The following is a 15,182-nucleotide window of genomic DNA, read 5'->3' as shown; positions in this document are numbered from 1 at the left end:
AATAAGTCTTTAAAAATATTTATCTTTGCATTCTTAGATCTTAAAAATAGTACTGAAAGCTCCAGTCATAGCTTATCAGAGAAGCTTACTGTGGCTGGAACTGATCGGAATTCAAACTTTACTATAGAGAGGTTTTCTAAAATCAATAATTAAAAAAAGATAATTGGTGAAATAGATGGGGGTTTTTTGCTGATAAGGAAGAACATTTGTTCACCACAATACAGATATTTCCAAAGAATAGGAAATTAGTAATGCTAAATATTCAACACACTAGAAAATACTACAATCCACGATTCCTGATATTTTTGTGATATGAGAGGTAAAACCATTTCTGTGGTGTATGTCTGGTCCCAGCTTAGGTATCAGAGTAAAAAACTTTATATTCTGAGTAGTCCTAACACTTAAGAAGATAAGAAAGTTAAAAAACCCCAAAACACAAAGCAAAGCAAACCAGGAACAGAACTGAGATCTTTGATAAATGCCTACATTAACATAAGAAGAGAGTTACTTTTCTACAGCTTACTGAAGTAGCATATGCTTCTGGGTTTTTTCAGCCTAAAAACTAATAATTAGACATTCTTTAAACAACTTCCCTTATCAGCAGTAATTAAGATACGAGCAAGTAAGATCTCTTTTAAGGAAGTGGTTATTTGCTGAAAAACATACATTTGGTTGTTCCCAAACCGCTTGTGAATATCAGTTCAAGTGTTTCCAGCTGTATTGGAGGAGTTGGAGTGATACAGCTGTGGAATCATCAGCTGCCTTTTACTCAACAGGTCTGCAATTAAGGAGCCCCTTTTGTTGAAGTTGTTCCACAGGGACTGCTGAATGCTTCAGCAGACATAGTTCTTGAAAAAGATAATTTCAAGGAAGAGGAAAATAGCTTAAAAAGTTAAATTTCATTTGTTCAAAGTACTTCCTCTCCAATCCCAACCGCTTACTAAAAAAAGAGTCAGTCCTAGAGTTGAAGGTTTTATTATGTTAAATAATATACTGTTACTTTTATACTAAAAAATTAGTATTTTGTAACCATTTTTAGGTAAGCAGTCACACATACAAATTTAATTACAGTTCATTTTTATGTGTGTTTTTATAGTCTAGTTTTTTTATTTTCAATTTTATTCTTATGTTAGTGTTCTCCCTCACCAGATGCTTCCTCATAAGAATTGGGCAAGTCATGTTGGTCATAACCTCCAGGTTAAGGTAACTTAAAATATTGAGACAGTCTTCAAGGATGTGTTGTATCATGCTCAGTTTATTTATTCCCCAAAGTATTGCTGCAAAAATTAGAATTAAAAGCATAGTATTATAAACAAAGATTAAGAAAGGGTGAGTGGTTCAGTTGCTCATTTTGAGAACATCTTCTCTGGCGTCTTTGTTTTTTAAATTGACATTAAGGGTTTTTACCTCATAGATTCAATTCAGTTTATTGGTTTATTGGATCTCTTCCCCTGGACATATTCCATTTCTTTCTGCTGGAGCTGTTCTTTTGAGGCTGAGGTTTCTGACAGTGTTTTGAAAGCATGTTATGTGTCTTTTTTTTCAGTTTACAGTTCAGCTGCCCTGCATATTGAGGTTATCTTTCAGTATACCACTTCAGCAGTATATACCAGTTGTATAAAAACATACACTTAGCAATCCACTTTCTTGCGATAAAACCATTTAAAAATATTACTGACCTTAAAGCATAACTGGAAATTCACGTGAACAAAATTCACCTCTGTATTCAAAACACTGTATCTTCTTTAATACTTCTCTTGAAATGTATTGAAAATGCTACAATGTTCAGAAAAACATAGATTCTCTTCTTGTACATGTAACATAAAACATTCATGCTGTTCCCTGTGGTTGCAGTGCAGTCACTTTGCTCGTTTGCTCTGTTTCAGACGGTTCGCCATGGTTTTCCTTACCTACCCACTGCCTTAGCTTTTGACCCAGTTCAGAAAATCCTGGCAATTGGAACAAGAACAGGAGCCATACGAATGTATCCTTTCTCATTCAGAATTTGCACCATTTCTGTGTATTTGTAATACAGGGATGTGAATTATCTTCTGCAAGTGCTCAGGTAAGGTTACAGTTGTTATGTTCTACTTCATTTTGCTTTGCGAGACTGACTGGAAAAGGATGTGCTGTTGAGGAATTAACCAGGTCCTAAAGAAAAGAATTAACCAGGCTTCAAAGAAAAATTTCTGATTGAGTTTTTTGCATATGGTTTTGGCATATATTGGTTAAGATAAAACAGAATTGATCTTTTTCAGCCAGAAAAGTAAAAGTGGACAGCAAAGTGGTAGTGAGCAAGTTGTGAATGTTGTGCTAGCAGTAAATAAATTCATTGCTGCAATGCAGTTAGCCAACGTTAGATTGCAGTTAGATGGTTATGTATGAAATTATTTAGACTCTTTCAAGTGAATGGTGGGAAATAAGTGATTTTAGGACAGAATTCATCTCTTCCCAGAGGAGACATTGAAGCACTGTAAAAGTGTCTATTTCTTTTCATTAACTATAAAGGTACTTCAGTGCTTGCAATTTATATGTTGTTTTTAATGCAGTAGGATTTTAAAGTTAGAAGTCTACACAGAATAAACTTAATTACAAGGTAACTAAATTTGAAGACTTACATTTAAAAAAAAAAGGATATTTAAATGTGATGTATTTCAAAATGTTTCTCTACATAATTTTCTTAGTTTGGCATGGTTCCAATGTATTCCAGTTTGGTGAAAATACATATAAAGCAAGGAAAAAAAGGAGAAAGAATATTACAGGAAGGTTTAAAAGTTACAGGATACAGAACTAATAAACCAATATTTTTTACAAACTTTTTGTAGCCAAATAAATTATGTGTTTAAAGTAGGGGACAGTGCTGTATGAAATAGCAATATAATGGTTCTTTTGCTATCCTTGTTCCCACGGTAACTATAAATGCAATGAACCCAAAGAGAGGTTACAGAGTAAAGAAAAATCTCCTTGTGGAAAAAGAGCCTGTGCTTCATGTAATGTTGCTAAAACTTTGGTTCCTCCATTTTTGGGTACTCTTGGTGTGAACAGTTGCATTTTTGTAAGCCTCAGTTTCTGTCTGATCCAGAATTTCTCATAAGACTCAACTGTAGCGAGGGGGGTGGTCCCGGGAGCAGGGGAATCCAGCCAGAGTCACGACACGAACACCGATACGATTTGAGCATCGTGCTCCAGTTTATTGTTCGGTTACACCCAGTTATACTTTTTCCCAAAGTTCACGCCCCTTTCCCACGAGAAAGCCTCTAAGCAGCAGGGGAGCTGACCAGTGTATACCTTTTCCCAAGGCTGTTCAAGGCTGCCGGCTAGCAGGTGCCTTGCAAGCCTGTTTTCAGCCTGAGGCCCCATCAGGGGTACTTCTGCAACAGCCCTGGGATGCCCAAGCTCTCCTGGGGTATCTTATATTCCACAAGGAATCCTCTACACTCAACTAAACCTCAAGTTATGTGACAAGCTTTGCCTTGATAGTTCAGCTCTTAATTTCTTACCTGTGTGAAGTAGATTGAATATATTCTGTTTGAAAGCAAAGAAGAAAATTCCCTTGAATTTGTGCACTTCTGGGAAGTGCGAATCTAGTACTCATGGTTTCTTCTTCTTTGTAGAGGTATGCAATGTTAAAAAGCTGGGGCTTTGTCCCTGGACACTTCACTGATACCTTCAGAGTTGAGGGTATTGGGAATTTCATGGTAAAAGTAGGAAGAAGACCTTGCAGAAGACTGACTGCTGAGTCCACCTCTTCTTTCCATCTTAGCAATCTGGCTTTTCTAGGAGCAGTGCTGTCACTGCCTAGGCATCCTGTATCTTTAAAAGTCCCTCCTCTGAGGAAAATTCAGGTATAGAACCTGAATTAATACAGGTTCATGTAGAATTAATTTAAACCTGCATGTCTCCTGCCACAGGAATGGAACATGAAGAGGCAAAACAGCTATATCCCTAAGCTTATATAAAATTCTCTATGTGTCTTCTATAAAAATAGATTATAAAGAGGTAGCAGAAGGGAAGAGAATGTTTTTCAAAGTGTCCTTCCTTTTAACATCTCTTCTCCTGTTTTGCTAGCAAACTCCTGCCTCATTCACGGAAAACTTTCTACCAGTTCTAGTATCTGAATCAAACAAGAGGATCAGGATTACCAGGGATTTTGATTTTTTTTGAAGATATGTCATAACATAAATGCTTCTCAGCTTAGTCACACAGAGCCTGGTTTGCTTAATTGAGCCCTGAGTTAGTGGAAACAGCTCTGAAGACAGAGGGTGCCATAAAAAGAATTCCTCATTTATTCATTTTAACTGAGGTTTCTCCACTTGGCTCTAAGTTTTACAGAATATATTACATGAAAAACCTACGTGTGGACTAATAACTTTGCAGTGAAACAGATCCTAAGACTACCACCAGAACACCACTCATTTAAGCCAGTCTTGTTGCAGACCTTTGTAATTGTTGAAATCGGGCAATAAAATTCAAGTCAAGATGTAACAGACTAAATATTACATCTGGAAGTACAATTCATAATGGGTTCTTTTGTAGCAAACTAAGGAAAATACAGGTTTTAGTGGCTCTAAGTTTTCCACAGTATCCTGTAAAAATACTTGTTAACAGAACTGCACAATTTCATTCTGCCACGAGTATGCCAGGTAACAAAAAGGGAATTAATTACACTGTGGTTGGTTGGTGTTTCTAAACAGTACTGTTGATGGAGTGAAAGGACAGACTACTTGGCTGCCATCAGAGAAATTCACCCAATTATTTATTTGTTTGTTTACTGGTGGCACCAAAGGGACCTGGTTTGGATCGGACTCCCTTGTTTAGCGAACACAAAGGGATGGGAAGAGTGAATTTATGTTTAGTATTCATGCAGTGATGTAGAACAAGTTTTCCTGCAATGAGTCTGAGTTGCATAATGGTATTATTGCTTCCTTGTCTTTCTAAAAGATTCTCATAGTATTGGAATTTCTAGTGGTCACAAGTTAACAGGTCTCAAAAGACAAGCTGTTTAAAACAAAACAAAGAAGCATGTACTTCTGTGTTGTGAATTAATGTCTAACATCAGGCCTTCAGGTGATCATTTCACGCGATCCAGCAGCAGTACTGAAGCTGACTATGTTAAATTGTCCTGCAATAGAGCATATTATTCATAAGCTGCCATTAGAATGCAGAGATAAATGAAAGTTCATTTTGGTATGGCAGCCAATTTGTCTTCTCTTAGATTTCTTTTCAAGGGTGCTCAGATGCAACTGCTCCTGCTTCTGTAGTGCTGGGAATTGCTGTTGCTGTGCTCTACTGATCCTGGCAGCCTCTGTGGGCTTCCCAAGGAGCTTCAAACAACTGTAGGCTTTACCTATAGTGATGACTGCTGGGTACTGCATCCTAATAGGTGCAGCCCACAGAATCAGACTGCACTGCAAATCACTGATGAAGTGTCTTCCTGTTACCAACACAGGCTAACAAAATCTGCAAATAAAGGGCCAAAACCCCCCTCCTGAAACAGTTGCTATGGCATCTGGTCATTCGTCTCCTTTGTCCTAAACACAGCAAATGTTATTTTTCCTTTGAGGTTTTGTTTTTCCTGTTTGGAGCCTGTTCCCAGCTCCCATACCTTTGGTCATTGCTCAGATCATTGCTTGGTACCATTCTACCTGGAATATCCTTGCTTCAGGAAAACACATTCAGTTGAAGAGGGGCTATGAAATTGAATTCCTTTTCTTATTGTCTCCATATCGTTCTTATCTAGTCCCTGTCTGGAGAACCTTCTGACACTACACACAGTAAAACCAAGTGTGCAGTCTCTGGTTGCTGCCAGAGAAGGTTCTGTATCACCATACAAGGAGATGAGAAATTAAGATACTTGGTCAGACTTATGTCTCTTCTTGATTTCAGAGGAAAAGGAGAAGTCTGGGGGTTTTTTACATTCTCAGTCTGAATAAATAGGTTAAAATCAGTGTTGTTAACAATGATTATTCCAGTAAGAGATCTGAAGAAGTGGCATGCTGTGCTCAGATTCCAGGATGCATATTTCTATATTCTCATTTATTCAGCTGACAAATGCTTGTTAAAATTCATTGTAAGTACTTTTTGGAGTCACTGAGTCCTTTCCTTTGGAGTTCTCTTATTGTATCAGAGCTGCACTTAGCCATTAGAGCTCTCTACTTCAAACATATAGAATACAATATCTCCTTTTTTTTTTTTTTAATCAAACTGCTGATTATTTAGTGGTCAGTTACAATGAGAAATTCTGAAAAAAACCCTCTTCTCTAGCTATTACCATCTTTGCTTATCACGAAATGAGAGGAAGTTTGTCTTAAATCCAGGGCAAAGAAAACAGCCTACTGGGTCCAGAATGGCCTCCACACCACTGAAAAAATTATTCACCATCAAGCAGGCTTAAATTAGTAATACGTTTTTGTATGTGTTATAGTGTGGTCTGCTGTTGTTATTAATACATATTGTTTAGACTTACGGGTTCCATACTGTCACGGATGCAGGCTGTGGGGCATGCAAATCTTCATTTTCACTGTTAGTCACTTGAGCAAAACTGTAAGACATCTGCAACCCATGCAAGGCTTGTCCAGTAGGCATAGCTGCTTGTTATCCATGTTACCAGAAAATATAGTGGCCATTTTATACCTAGGCAAACAAAACATTATTCTGACTCACTAACACATGACAGTGGAAACATTGCTCTGTCCCCTCCTTTAGCTTAGCTGCACAGTCCTGACACTTCCTTTGCTCCAATTCTGGTGCTTGTCAGATATATTACTGTGAGCCATCCAATGCACTAACCTGGCAAAATACCAGTTCTTTTGCTGTGCTACTTTTTTTGCCAGATTAGCAAACTGAGGTATCTGGTGCTTACCTCCAGTGTTAGTCAGAATGATGCATAAAGAAAGTGGAAGGAGTGCAGTTGGGACTGGACAGAGAGGGAAATGGGGGAGAAACAAAATTTTGGCCCTAAGGAGCAGGTTATTAAATTGACTTGTCTTAGTGTATGAAATCGCATCTGATAAATCCAGGTATGGCAGATTGCAGCTGTCTATGAAATTTGCTACAAAATGCAGAAATAGTCGTTCAATTTTGAGTGGTATGGAAGATAGCATCTCTTTTACTTGCATTTAAAAAATCTTCATGTAAAGCCATTTGCAAATTACAAAAATTCTACAGGTTCTGCTCAAGAAAGATTCTGCTTTAGGATCATATTTGGAATAACTTTTTCTGGCCTGTTTTATATGTTTCTTCCAATGCTTTAATGGCAAGAGTGGTTTTTGAATGTAAAATAAGGTACAGCAACACTTATTTTAACAGGTGTGTTTTGTGGAAAAACAAACATGGCTTCAGAAAAGCCCATGGCATCCTGGTCTGTGTCAGCAGTAGTGTGGCCAGCAGGATCAGGGCAGTGATTGTACCCCAGTACTCAGCACTGGTGAGGCCGCACCTCAAATCCTGTGTCCAGTTCTAGGCCCCTTTCTAAAAGAAAGACACTGAGGTGCTGGAGTGTGTCCTGAGAAGGGCAATGGGGCTGGTGAAGGGTCTGGAGCCCAAGTCCTGTGAGGAGCAGCTGTGGGAGCTGGAGGTGTTTAGCCTGGAGAAACGGAGGCTCAGGTGGGACCTTATCACTCTCTCAGGTACCTGAAAGGACAAGAGAAAACGGCCTTAGATTGTGCCAGGAGAAGTTTAGGTTGGATCTTAGGAAAATTATTTCACTGAAAGTTATCAAACCCTGGAACAGGCTGCTCAGGGAAGTGGTAGAGTCACCATCCCTGGAGGTGCTCAAAAGTCATGCAGAGGTGGCACTTAGGGATAAGGTTCAGTGGTGGACTTTTTAGTGCTGGGTAGTGGTTAGACTGGATGGTCTTGGAGGTTTTTCCAAGCTAAGTGATTTTATAAGTGATTATCTTGCTTCTTTCTGTGAAACAGCCAGTAAACGTATCTTTGATTCCAGTTACTGTGCCAAGTAAAGGGGAAGGTGAAATCTAAACCCAAGATAGCTCTGTTGAACGTCATGGATCCTCAGCAGCTGATGTACACAGAGAGACTGTATTCCTGGGAGGTAAAACTGAGGCTGTTTGTGCACTCTAGAAAAAAGAAAATCCGGCAAAGAAAATGAATAGCACTAATTAAATCATTGCTGGCAGAGTTCTGAGTAGGCATGGAATTTTACAGTAGCTAAAGGAAATGTGGTAAAGAATGTTTGACATCAGATTGGATGTACTTTAAAAGAAAAGAGGAGAATATAACTTGAGGTTTTGGTCTGTGAGAAGGGTGGCATAAAAGCTAAATATAAATTGTGACAGATTTACTCTCCCTGGAACTGCTGTCTTTTAATCTAAACAAGGTTTCAGTAGTTCTTTATCCTTAAAATAAGCCGACTGTGTTCTCTGCTGTTTACTCTATGTGATTTATTGCGCAGATGGAATGGGGGTAGCACAGACAAGATCATAAACTCAAAGTTCTGTTGTTTGATTTGGAGGAATCATTGATACATTTCATCTTTTATCTCATTGTACAATATAATCTGTAGATTTTTCTAGAGAACTTGAGCTATTCAGGAATAAAAACTTTACTGAGAGTCAGCACTCCTAACATAAGTTCTTTTAAAAATTCCCTTGGAAGTCAACATATGAGTATGTATTTTTGTGTGTATAGATACCTAAATAGGTTATTACAGAAATGAATTTATTGTCAATCTACAAGAATTAAAAATTATTGTAAAAAATACCAAAATAATCAAATTTACCTGTATTACTAAATCTGACAGAACCAGAAGTGGAGAATTTTTTCAATACTGAGACTACTATGCATCTGGTTATGTGTGCATTCATATATATATATATATAGCTACACCTATTAGGTCTGTGCATACTTGCATAAATTTGGGTCCATTTGTTTCCCAAGCCTCTTCCATGCTTTTTAAGTAAGCAGATTGGATATGTTACAGTTAAATGTACCAAACTCACATAAAATTGCTGTTTATCCAGGAGATAAAAATAGAATCCGACATCTGCAAACAAATCTACTGAGAAAATACAGATTTTCATATATTTGGAGATGCACATAAAACTGGCATACAGGTGGGTGACTGGCAGCATTTTAATTGGAGCTGATGATTGCATTTATGAACACTATCTGAAAAAATGCTTTATGGATGCCTGTTACAAGATTTTTTTTTTTGAGTATAATGAAAAAACCCCTCAATTTACTCTGATATTGAAGTTATGACTACTGGTGATAATACTGGTGATAACTATTTCAAAGAAGTGATGCGTCTTAATTAGACCTTGTGTCAGCTTTAGAGCTTTCGCTACCTTTTTTATTCCAAACTTTGTCATCAGCAGAAGTGTTGACATGCATAGGAAATAATGCACATCAATTTGCCCTCCTTTCCAGTCTGCTAATTATCTTTTTTAGACAAATACCCATGACCTAAATTTGGCAGACATCCTTAAACCACAGAAATTTGTAGTCATATTACACACTTAGTTAGTTATTTTGACTCTTTTCTTCTTTTGCTTTTATCTGGCAGATACTCTTGATGGTAGAGGGAATTGATACTTTTCCAAATAACTCAGGAAAGCTAGTATCTAGCAAAAAGAAAAACCCAAAGTACAGAGACACATACAGTGGGAGCATTTTATTGTTGTGGAAAGAGACCTATTTTTGTTTAGCTAGAGGCACTCATTCAGTTTAAATTCTTGATGAGTTCTTCAAGTTAGGTGCCTTTCTTGCACATATGTTGTTAATGGAGGGAGACCAGGGGTGAAAGGGGACTGTGGTGGATTGGATGCCCATTATGAGGTAGAAAGGCTACAATGACTGAGTAATTGTCTCTGCATTTGGGAATACCTAAGGAGAAGAAGTTTCTGGAACCAAAGAGATCCACCTATGAGGATCTTTGGCAGCAAGGAACATGAACCATGTGATGAGTGGTTCAGTAGGAGATGGGACAGACACAGTCACACACTATTTCAGACTAAACCTCAAGTATAGGTGTAGGATAAAAGCACTGTTTTTCCCAAGGTCCAGGAAATGTGGAGATGAACAAAACAGAGACTATGGTCTCATTCAGGAGAGGGGGAGGGAAGGGTTTTCTTGAAGAAGTTCTCTTCCCTCATTCATGGTCAGCTTACTCCTGCTTTCCCTAACTGACCTAGTTTCACTCCAGTTCTTACAGTTCCTAGATTTCTATTCTTCAGCCCTGACCTGTCTTTTCTTAGTGACATTAAGCAAGCAATATTCTTTCAATATCCATCTTTCACTTGACCTGTGCAAAGCAGTCTCTGAATAATGTATTTTTCTAAGGAAACTGTTCAAGTCAAGAACCAAGATGTTTCCCAGGTGCTTCAGATACAGCATTCAGAGCCCCACAGGAGTACAAAAGGAAGAATTAAAAAAAAAGAGCATCATGGGAGAAACCAAGTTTGTCCAAAAGAGATTGCTAATCTGGAGCTATCAAAAAATGAGTAGCTGAAGTAGCCAAGTCTTAGAAGGCATTGAAGAATGTAAGTGTGGCATCAATCTTTTCATCCAGAGAGAATACAGGGAGGGGAAGTGACCCAGAAATTCTGTGAGTCTGCTTCTCTTCAGTGTTGTTGTGAAGGAGATACTCTGGTGTTTTATCAACACTGTTTTAGTCTCCTATCCAAAACCCATCGCCCTGCAGGGTTCCATGAAGAAATCAGCTCCATTCCAGCCGGATATAGCGCACTTTTCAAAAAGTCTGCAATACTGTTTGTTTGAACAGTTGTGGTTTTCAGACAGTGATGAGTGGGAATCCAGTGATCTTAACATGCCTTAACTGTAAAACTGATAATTTGAGCAGAAAAAGGATTTCACAATCTAATTACTGACAATAACTGTGCTTTCCAGTAATCGATTTCTGGGATTTTTTCATTTCATTGAATAAATATTAGCATATCTCTAGGTATATTTATGGATTGATATTCAACATTAACCCTAAAAATGCTCACAGATAGCATAAGAAAGAAATATTGGAATATGATTCTGTAGTACTGTAGTTGATTTCTCTTTGGGTTTTTTGTGTGATTGCTCCAACAAAGCCCCAGTCACTGAATACACTACATTTTAAGCAGCCACAGCAAGTGCATTTAAAATATGACTTTTAGAGGAGTTTGACTTTCTGTTTGGTTATTTAGCTGTATTTTCTGCAATGCAGAATTGACAGCTCTATGACATATTTGCGTATTTCAGTTGCATCAGTAAATAAATAAGGATTGACTAAATTATGGTGGTCTGATCTGAGACACACTGAGTTCAAATGCACCATGCCTTTATTATGAGATGAATCAATAGGAGATGTGTGGTAGAAGAATACATTTGAGTACATTCATGTAGTAGGCATGCACATGAATGACTTTAGTCAATATTCTCTTGGAAACTTATAATTAGAACTTACCAACTTAGGCTTTTAAAATATTTATGTTTTTTCCTAATTACTTGCAACATATAGGTTCACATTTGCAAATAATTTCTCCATTTCAGGTGTGGATAGATGTGTGTCCTAGTTCCCATTAGATTATAACAATAGTGCTTTATTTTTCACAGCAGTTTTATTAATCTTAATTTGTAGATTTTGAGAAATTCCACTTTAAGTTAAATGCTTAGAACTAAGGAGAGGCTAATACAATGCATCAATACTTTATCTGATGAAGAACTGGATTTAAAATTTGTGATTTATTTAGGGGAAGTGTCTTGTAGTCCTTCTGCAGACATCATACATTCTATTTAGTAGATTATTTGCATAGTTTTAGTACCAATTCATTTTATCTAACAGGCAAAACTCAGGAGAGGGGCATCATTTTGAAACCCAAGAACACAGCCTCTTACATAAAAATTAAGTTAAAAGTTACTTCGTCTCATGGTAGAACACTAATATGATTGATGAATCTTCTCCAGCAACCTCTGTTACAGGATTGGGATCTGGCAGAGCCTCTCAGAACAAGTGTACAAGGTCAGGCTGAACATGAAATGCAGTAGTGGGTACTACTTCTGAGATTTTGTGTTCCTCCACTGACTTGTACTGTGGATGTACTGACTTGAGATGTGGTGTCACTGTTGGGGTGGCCATGACACACATGGACAGTGCCTCTTTCAAGGGCCAAAAAGCAGTTTATTTATTTGATAAATTTGATAATTTATCAAATTATTTAATCGGCCTCTTTTTTATGTTTGTATGTTATCATTCGCGTTACATATTCTGGCTGCTAAACTACTACAATAGACTCATTGGCTATTATGAACTACAATATACTATCATTGGCCACCTATAGCATCAGCATTCAAGCATTCAGCTGAATAACAGGTGCAGATACGTTGCTGTTTTTCCCCTTCTACTGTTTAACTTCCTTCTATTGATACTACATCCTCATGGGTAAAAACGAATTGTTTTTCTTCTCACGGACTTTTCTCACAATCCTTCTCTAGCCGAGGTAACAGGCCTGAGCCATAATTTTACAAAGGCAACAAGGCCTTCATTTTAGAAGGTTTTACTTAAATGCCACAGTGTGGGACTGTCAGTTCAATTGTCTTAGCAGACTGTTTAAACCTACACATCCCAGTACACACATTTTTCCTACCAGACTGTATTTTTCACCTTAAAGTGTTGCACATTTTTAAGGAAAAACAAGCGCAACCCAGTCTTTATAGGATAATTATTTAGTCACATAATTTAAAGTAGGAATCTTGCATTCCAGTCTGTGCTCAAAGACAGATTATAAATTTTACCTGCAACAGTGGCTAGATGCAATAGTTACAACATGTGAAGTTCTTCTCATTTTTGTGGATCATGTTATCTTAGCAAGACAGATGGAATATCTATTTCATAATGGCTTTATATGTTTGTTTCACAGAAGTTGTTCATAAAATATTAGTTTATACTGGAAGATCAAATGGTACCAAATAGATTTGGTGATTCCAAAGTGGCACTTAAATTCAGAGCTGCCTGTCTGCACTCATAGCTCTTGTCTTTGGTAAATTCATTTATTTTATATAAACAGATCATTGGATAGCATACACAGGTTATTACAGGGGCTGGAAACTAAGACCTCGCCGTCCTAGGTGAAAACCTGCTAGCCATGATTTCTTGTTCCATCTCTCTTAATTAATGAGTACTCCCTTCTCCCTCAAACCACCGTGTCCTGCCCTCCTGAACTGAACGAGTCAAGAGTTACTGTAGCTCCAGTTTGGGTGTGGTCACGACACTGTTTATAGCACTTTTATTTAAAGCAGAATAACCGGTTCTTTTTTGTTCCTCATTACTTTGAGACACAAAAAATGTTGCACTGTTAATGGGGAAGCTTTTTCATGCTTTATAAGTACACCTTTTCATTCATACAATAAGGTGTCTGGTGGATAGAGGCACCTACTGCAGATTTAGAACTGGTTACAGGAATGTTTTTGAAAGAAAAGTTTTCATCTTCAGCAAGAGCTGAGACTTGCCTTTTCAAGTCCTTTGGCCTTTAATAAAAAGAGCTTTTAACTTGATTCCTGCTGTTTGTAGCTGTAAAATGGTGAAGTATCTACCAGTGTCAAGAAGTCATTACATTCCATAAATGTAATGCAGGGTTTTAAAATTCTTTTAACATTGAGAATACTCTGGTTGTATTTTCCAGAAAAACAGACAAAGGAAATCCTTAAATACATTCACAACAGAGTGATGAGCTCTGTTAAAAGCATCTGTGAATTATCAGGTGTGTTTTAATCATGCCTCCACAGTGTGTGGTTTGTATAAAGTGAATGAATAACCATTCTTGAACGTGTATTTCTCAATAAAAATACAATTTTCTATAAAACAGACCTTAAATTAGTTTAAAGGTAACTTACTGAAATTAAAACCATCATCCAGACCATAAGCTTTTCAAGCTGTCAGCTTCCTCAAGTAGGATGTCCCAGGTAGTAAGAAAACAAAACTAGAAACCCCAATCTTTCCTGAAACAACAGGAGAAGCAAATTCTCCTGTGAAAATCATCCCTAAGAATGTCTTTCTCCTATGCTCCTGAATTTTGTAGTTTAGGATCTCTCTAGTACAGCAACTCTCAAATGAAAGGAAATCCTAATGAAAAACTAGTTCATTTAACAGGTTCCCTCAGTTTTAATTGATAGGTCACTGTTTTGGGCTTGAAAGTACAAGAATCTCTTCATTTGGCTGACAGTTTTGCTACAGAAAAGAAGCTTTCAGTTTTTTAAGAGTAAAGTAAATCACTGGGAGATCAATAAATGCAATAAGAAAACAGTGTAATTTTCATGGCTGCTGAACAACGTAAAGATGAGATCTTTTCCAGCTGTTTAAAAAAATGTATAACTATTTTTAAAGGAATTTATAGAATGCTACCTGCTACATATTCCTAGAAGTAGACTAAATCTTCTGCCACAAGAGAGGACAGAAAAGCACTGAGTCCTTACTAGTTTCTTCAGAGGAATGGTTCTCTTCTGACTTGCAGTCCTCTAGGTAATGTAATTCTGAGCAGGCAGGAAGAATGTTGTACCTTCCTTGTCTGTTTTAGCTAACCAGTGCCAGGGCTTGCCTATTCTAGCTAGCCATAACCCTTTCTAGGGCTTCACAGAAAAGATACTAAGAGGCGTTATATTAAGAGTGACTTCTTTTCCTTCTATATTCATACCCTAACCAAAAGAACTCTGAAACACAGAGTTCATAGAAATATGGTACAATTAGGTCTGCATGTTCAGTTCATTCATTTTTCATCAGTCCTGCATCAGTTCTGTCCTCACACTTCTCCAACTTTGCTATTGTCAGGATTCACCAACCTTATGCTTTCGGGCCTGACAAGGAAGAGCTGTATCAGGGTCCTTGTCTACTTTGCCATACTGTGAGCTGTAGAGAAAGGAAGAAGCACAGACATTACACTTAGAGGAAATGAGGATGAAAGAATGAAATACTGCTTTTCTGAACTACTGCGTTTCTCTGTAGTTGCTTTCCTGTCTCCTCTCCTGTGAGACTGATGTTATATCATGAGGAGAAAAAGAGAAAATTTGGTGGTTTCATGAAACAGTCTAGTTGGTTGCTTGCTCCCTAAGTACAGCAAAGTGTCTGCTCTGGTTCCCCTGGCATGTTTCAAACTGGCTACGGGGTCTGAAAATTTTTCTGTTGTCCCTAGAGGGGCATCAGGTACAGCTAAATTTAGTCATCTGTGCAAAAGCCACTG

At 37.6% G+C, this 15,182-nt stretch overlaps 1 protein-coding gene across 1 annotated transcript in view; it reads left to right on the top strand.

Annotated features, from left to right (window-relative positions):
• Nucleotides 1-15,182, top strand: part of STXBP5L (syntaxin binding protein 5L) — a 185,536-nt gene that overhangs the window by 15,320 nt on the left and 155,034 nt on the right. The window contains exon 3 of the mRNA XM_082278151.1: nucleotides 1,887-1,984. Coding sequence (XP_082134277.1) covers nucleotides 1,887-1,984 — 98 coding nt within the window. The remainder of the gene's footprint in view (nucleotides 1-1,886; nucleotides 1,985-15,182) is intronic.

Source organism: Coloeus monedula (genome assembly GCF_965178545.1).
Source record: "Coloeus monedula genome assembly, chromosome: 3".
NCBI classification, from domain to species: domain Eukaryota; kingdom Metazoa; phylum Chordata; class Aves; order Passeriformes; family Corvidae; genus Coloeus; species Coloeus monedula.
The sequence above is the reverse complement of the archived record's forward strand: the minus strand, read 5'-3'. Positions and strand labels throughout refer to the sequence as shown.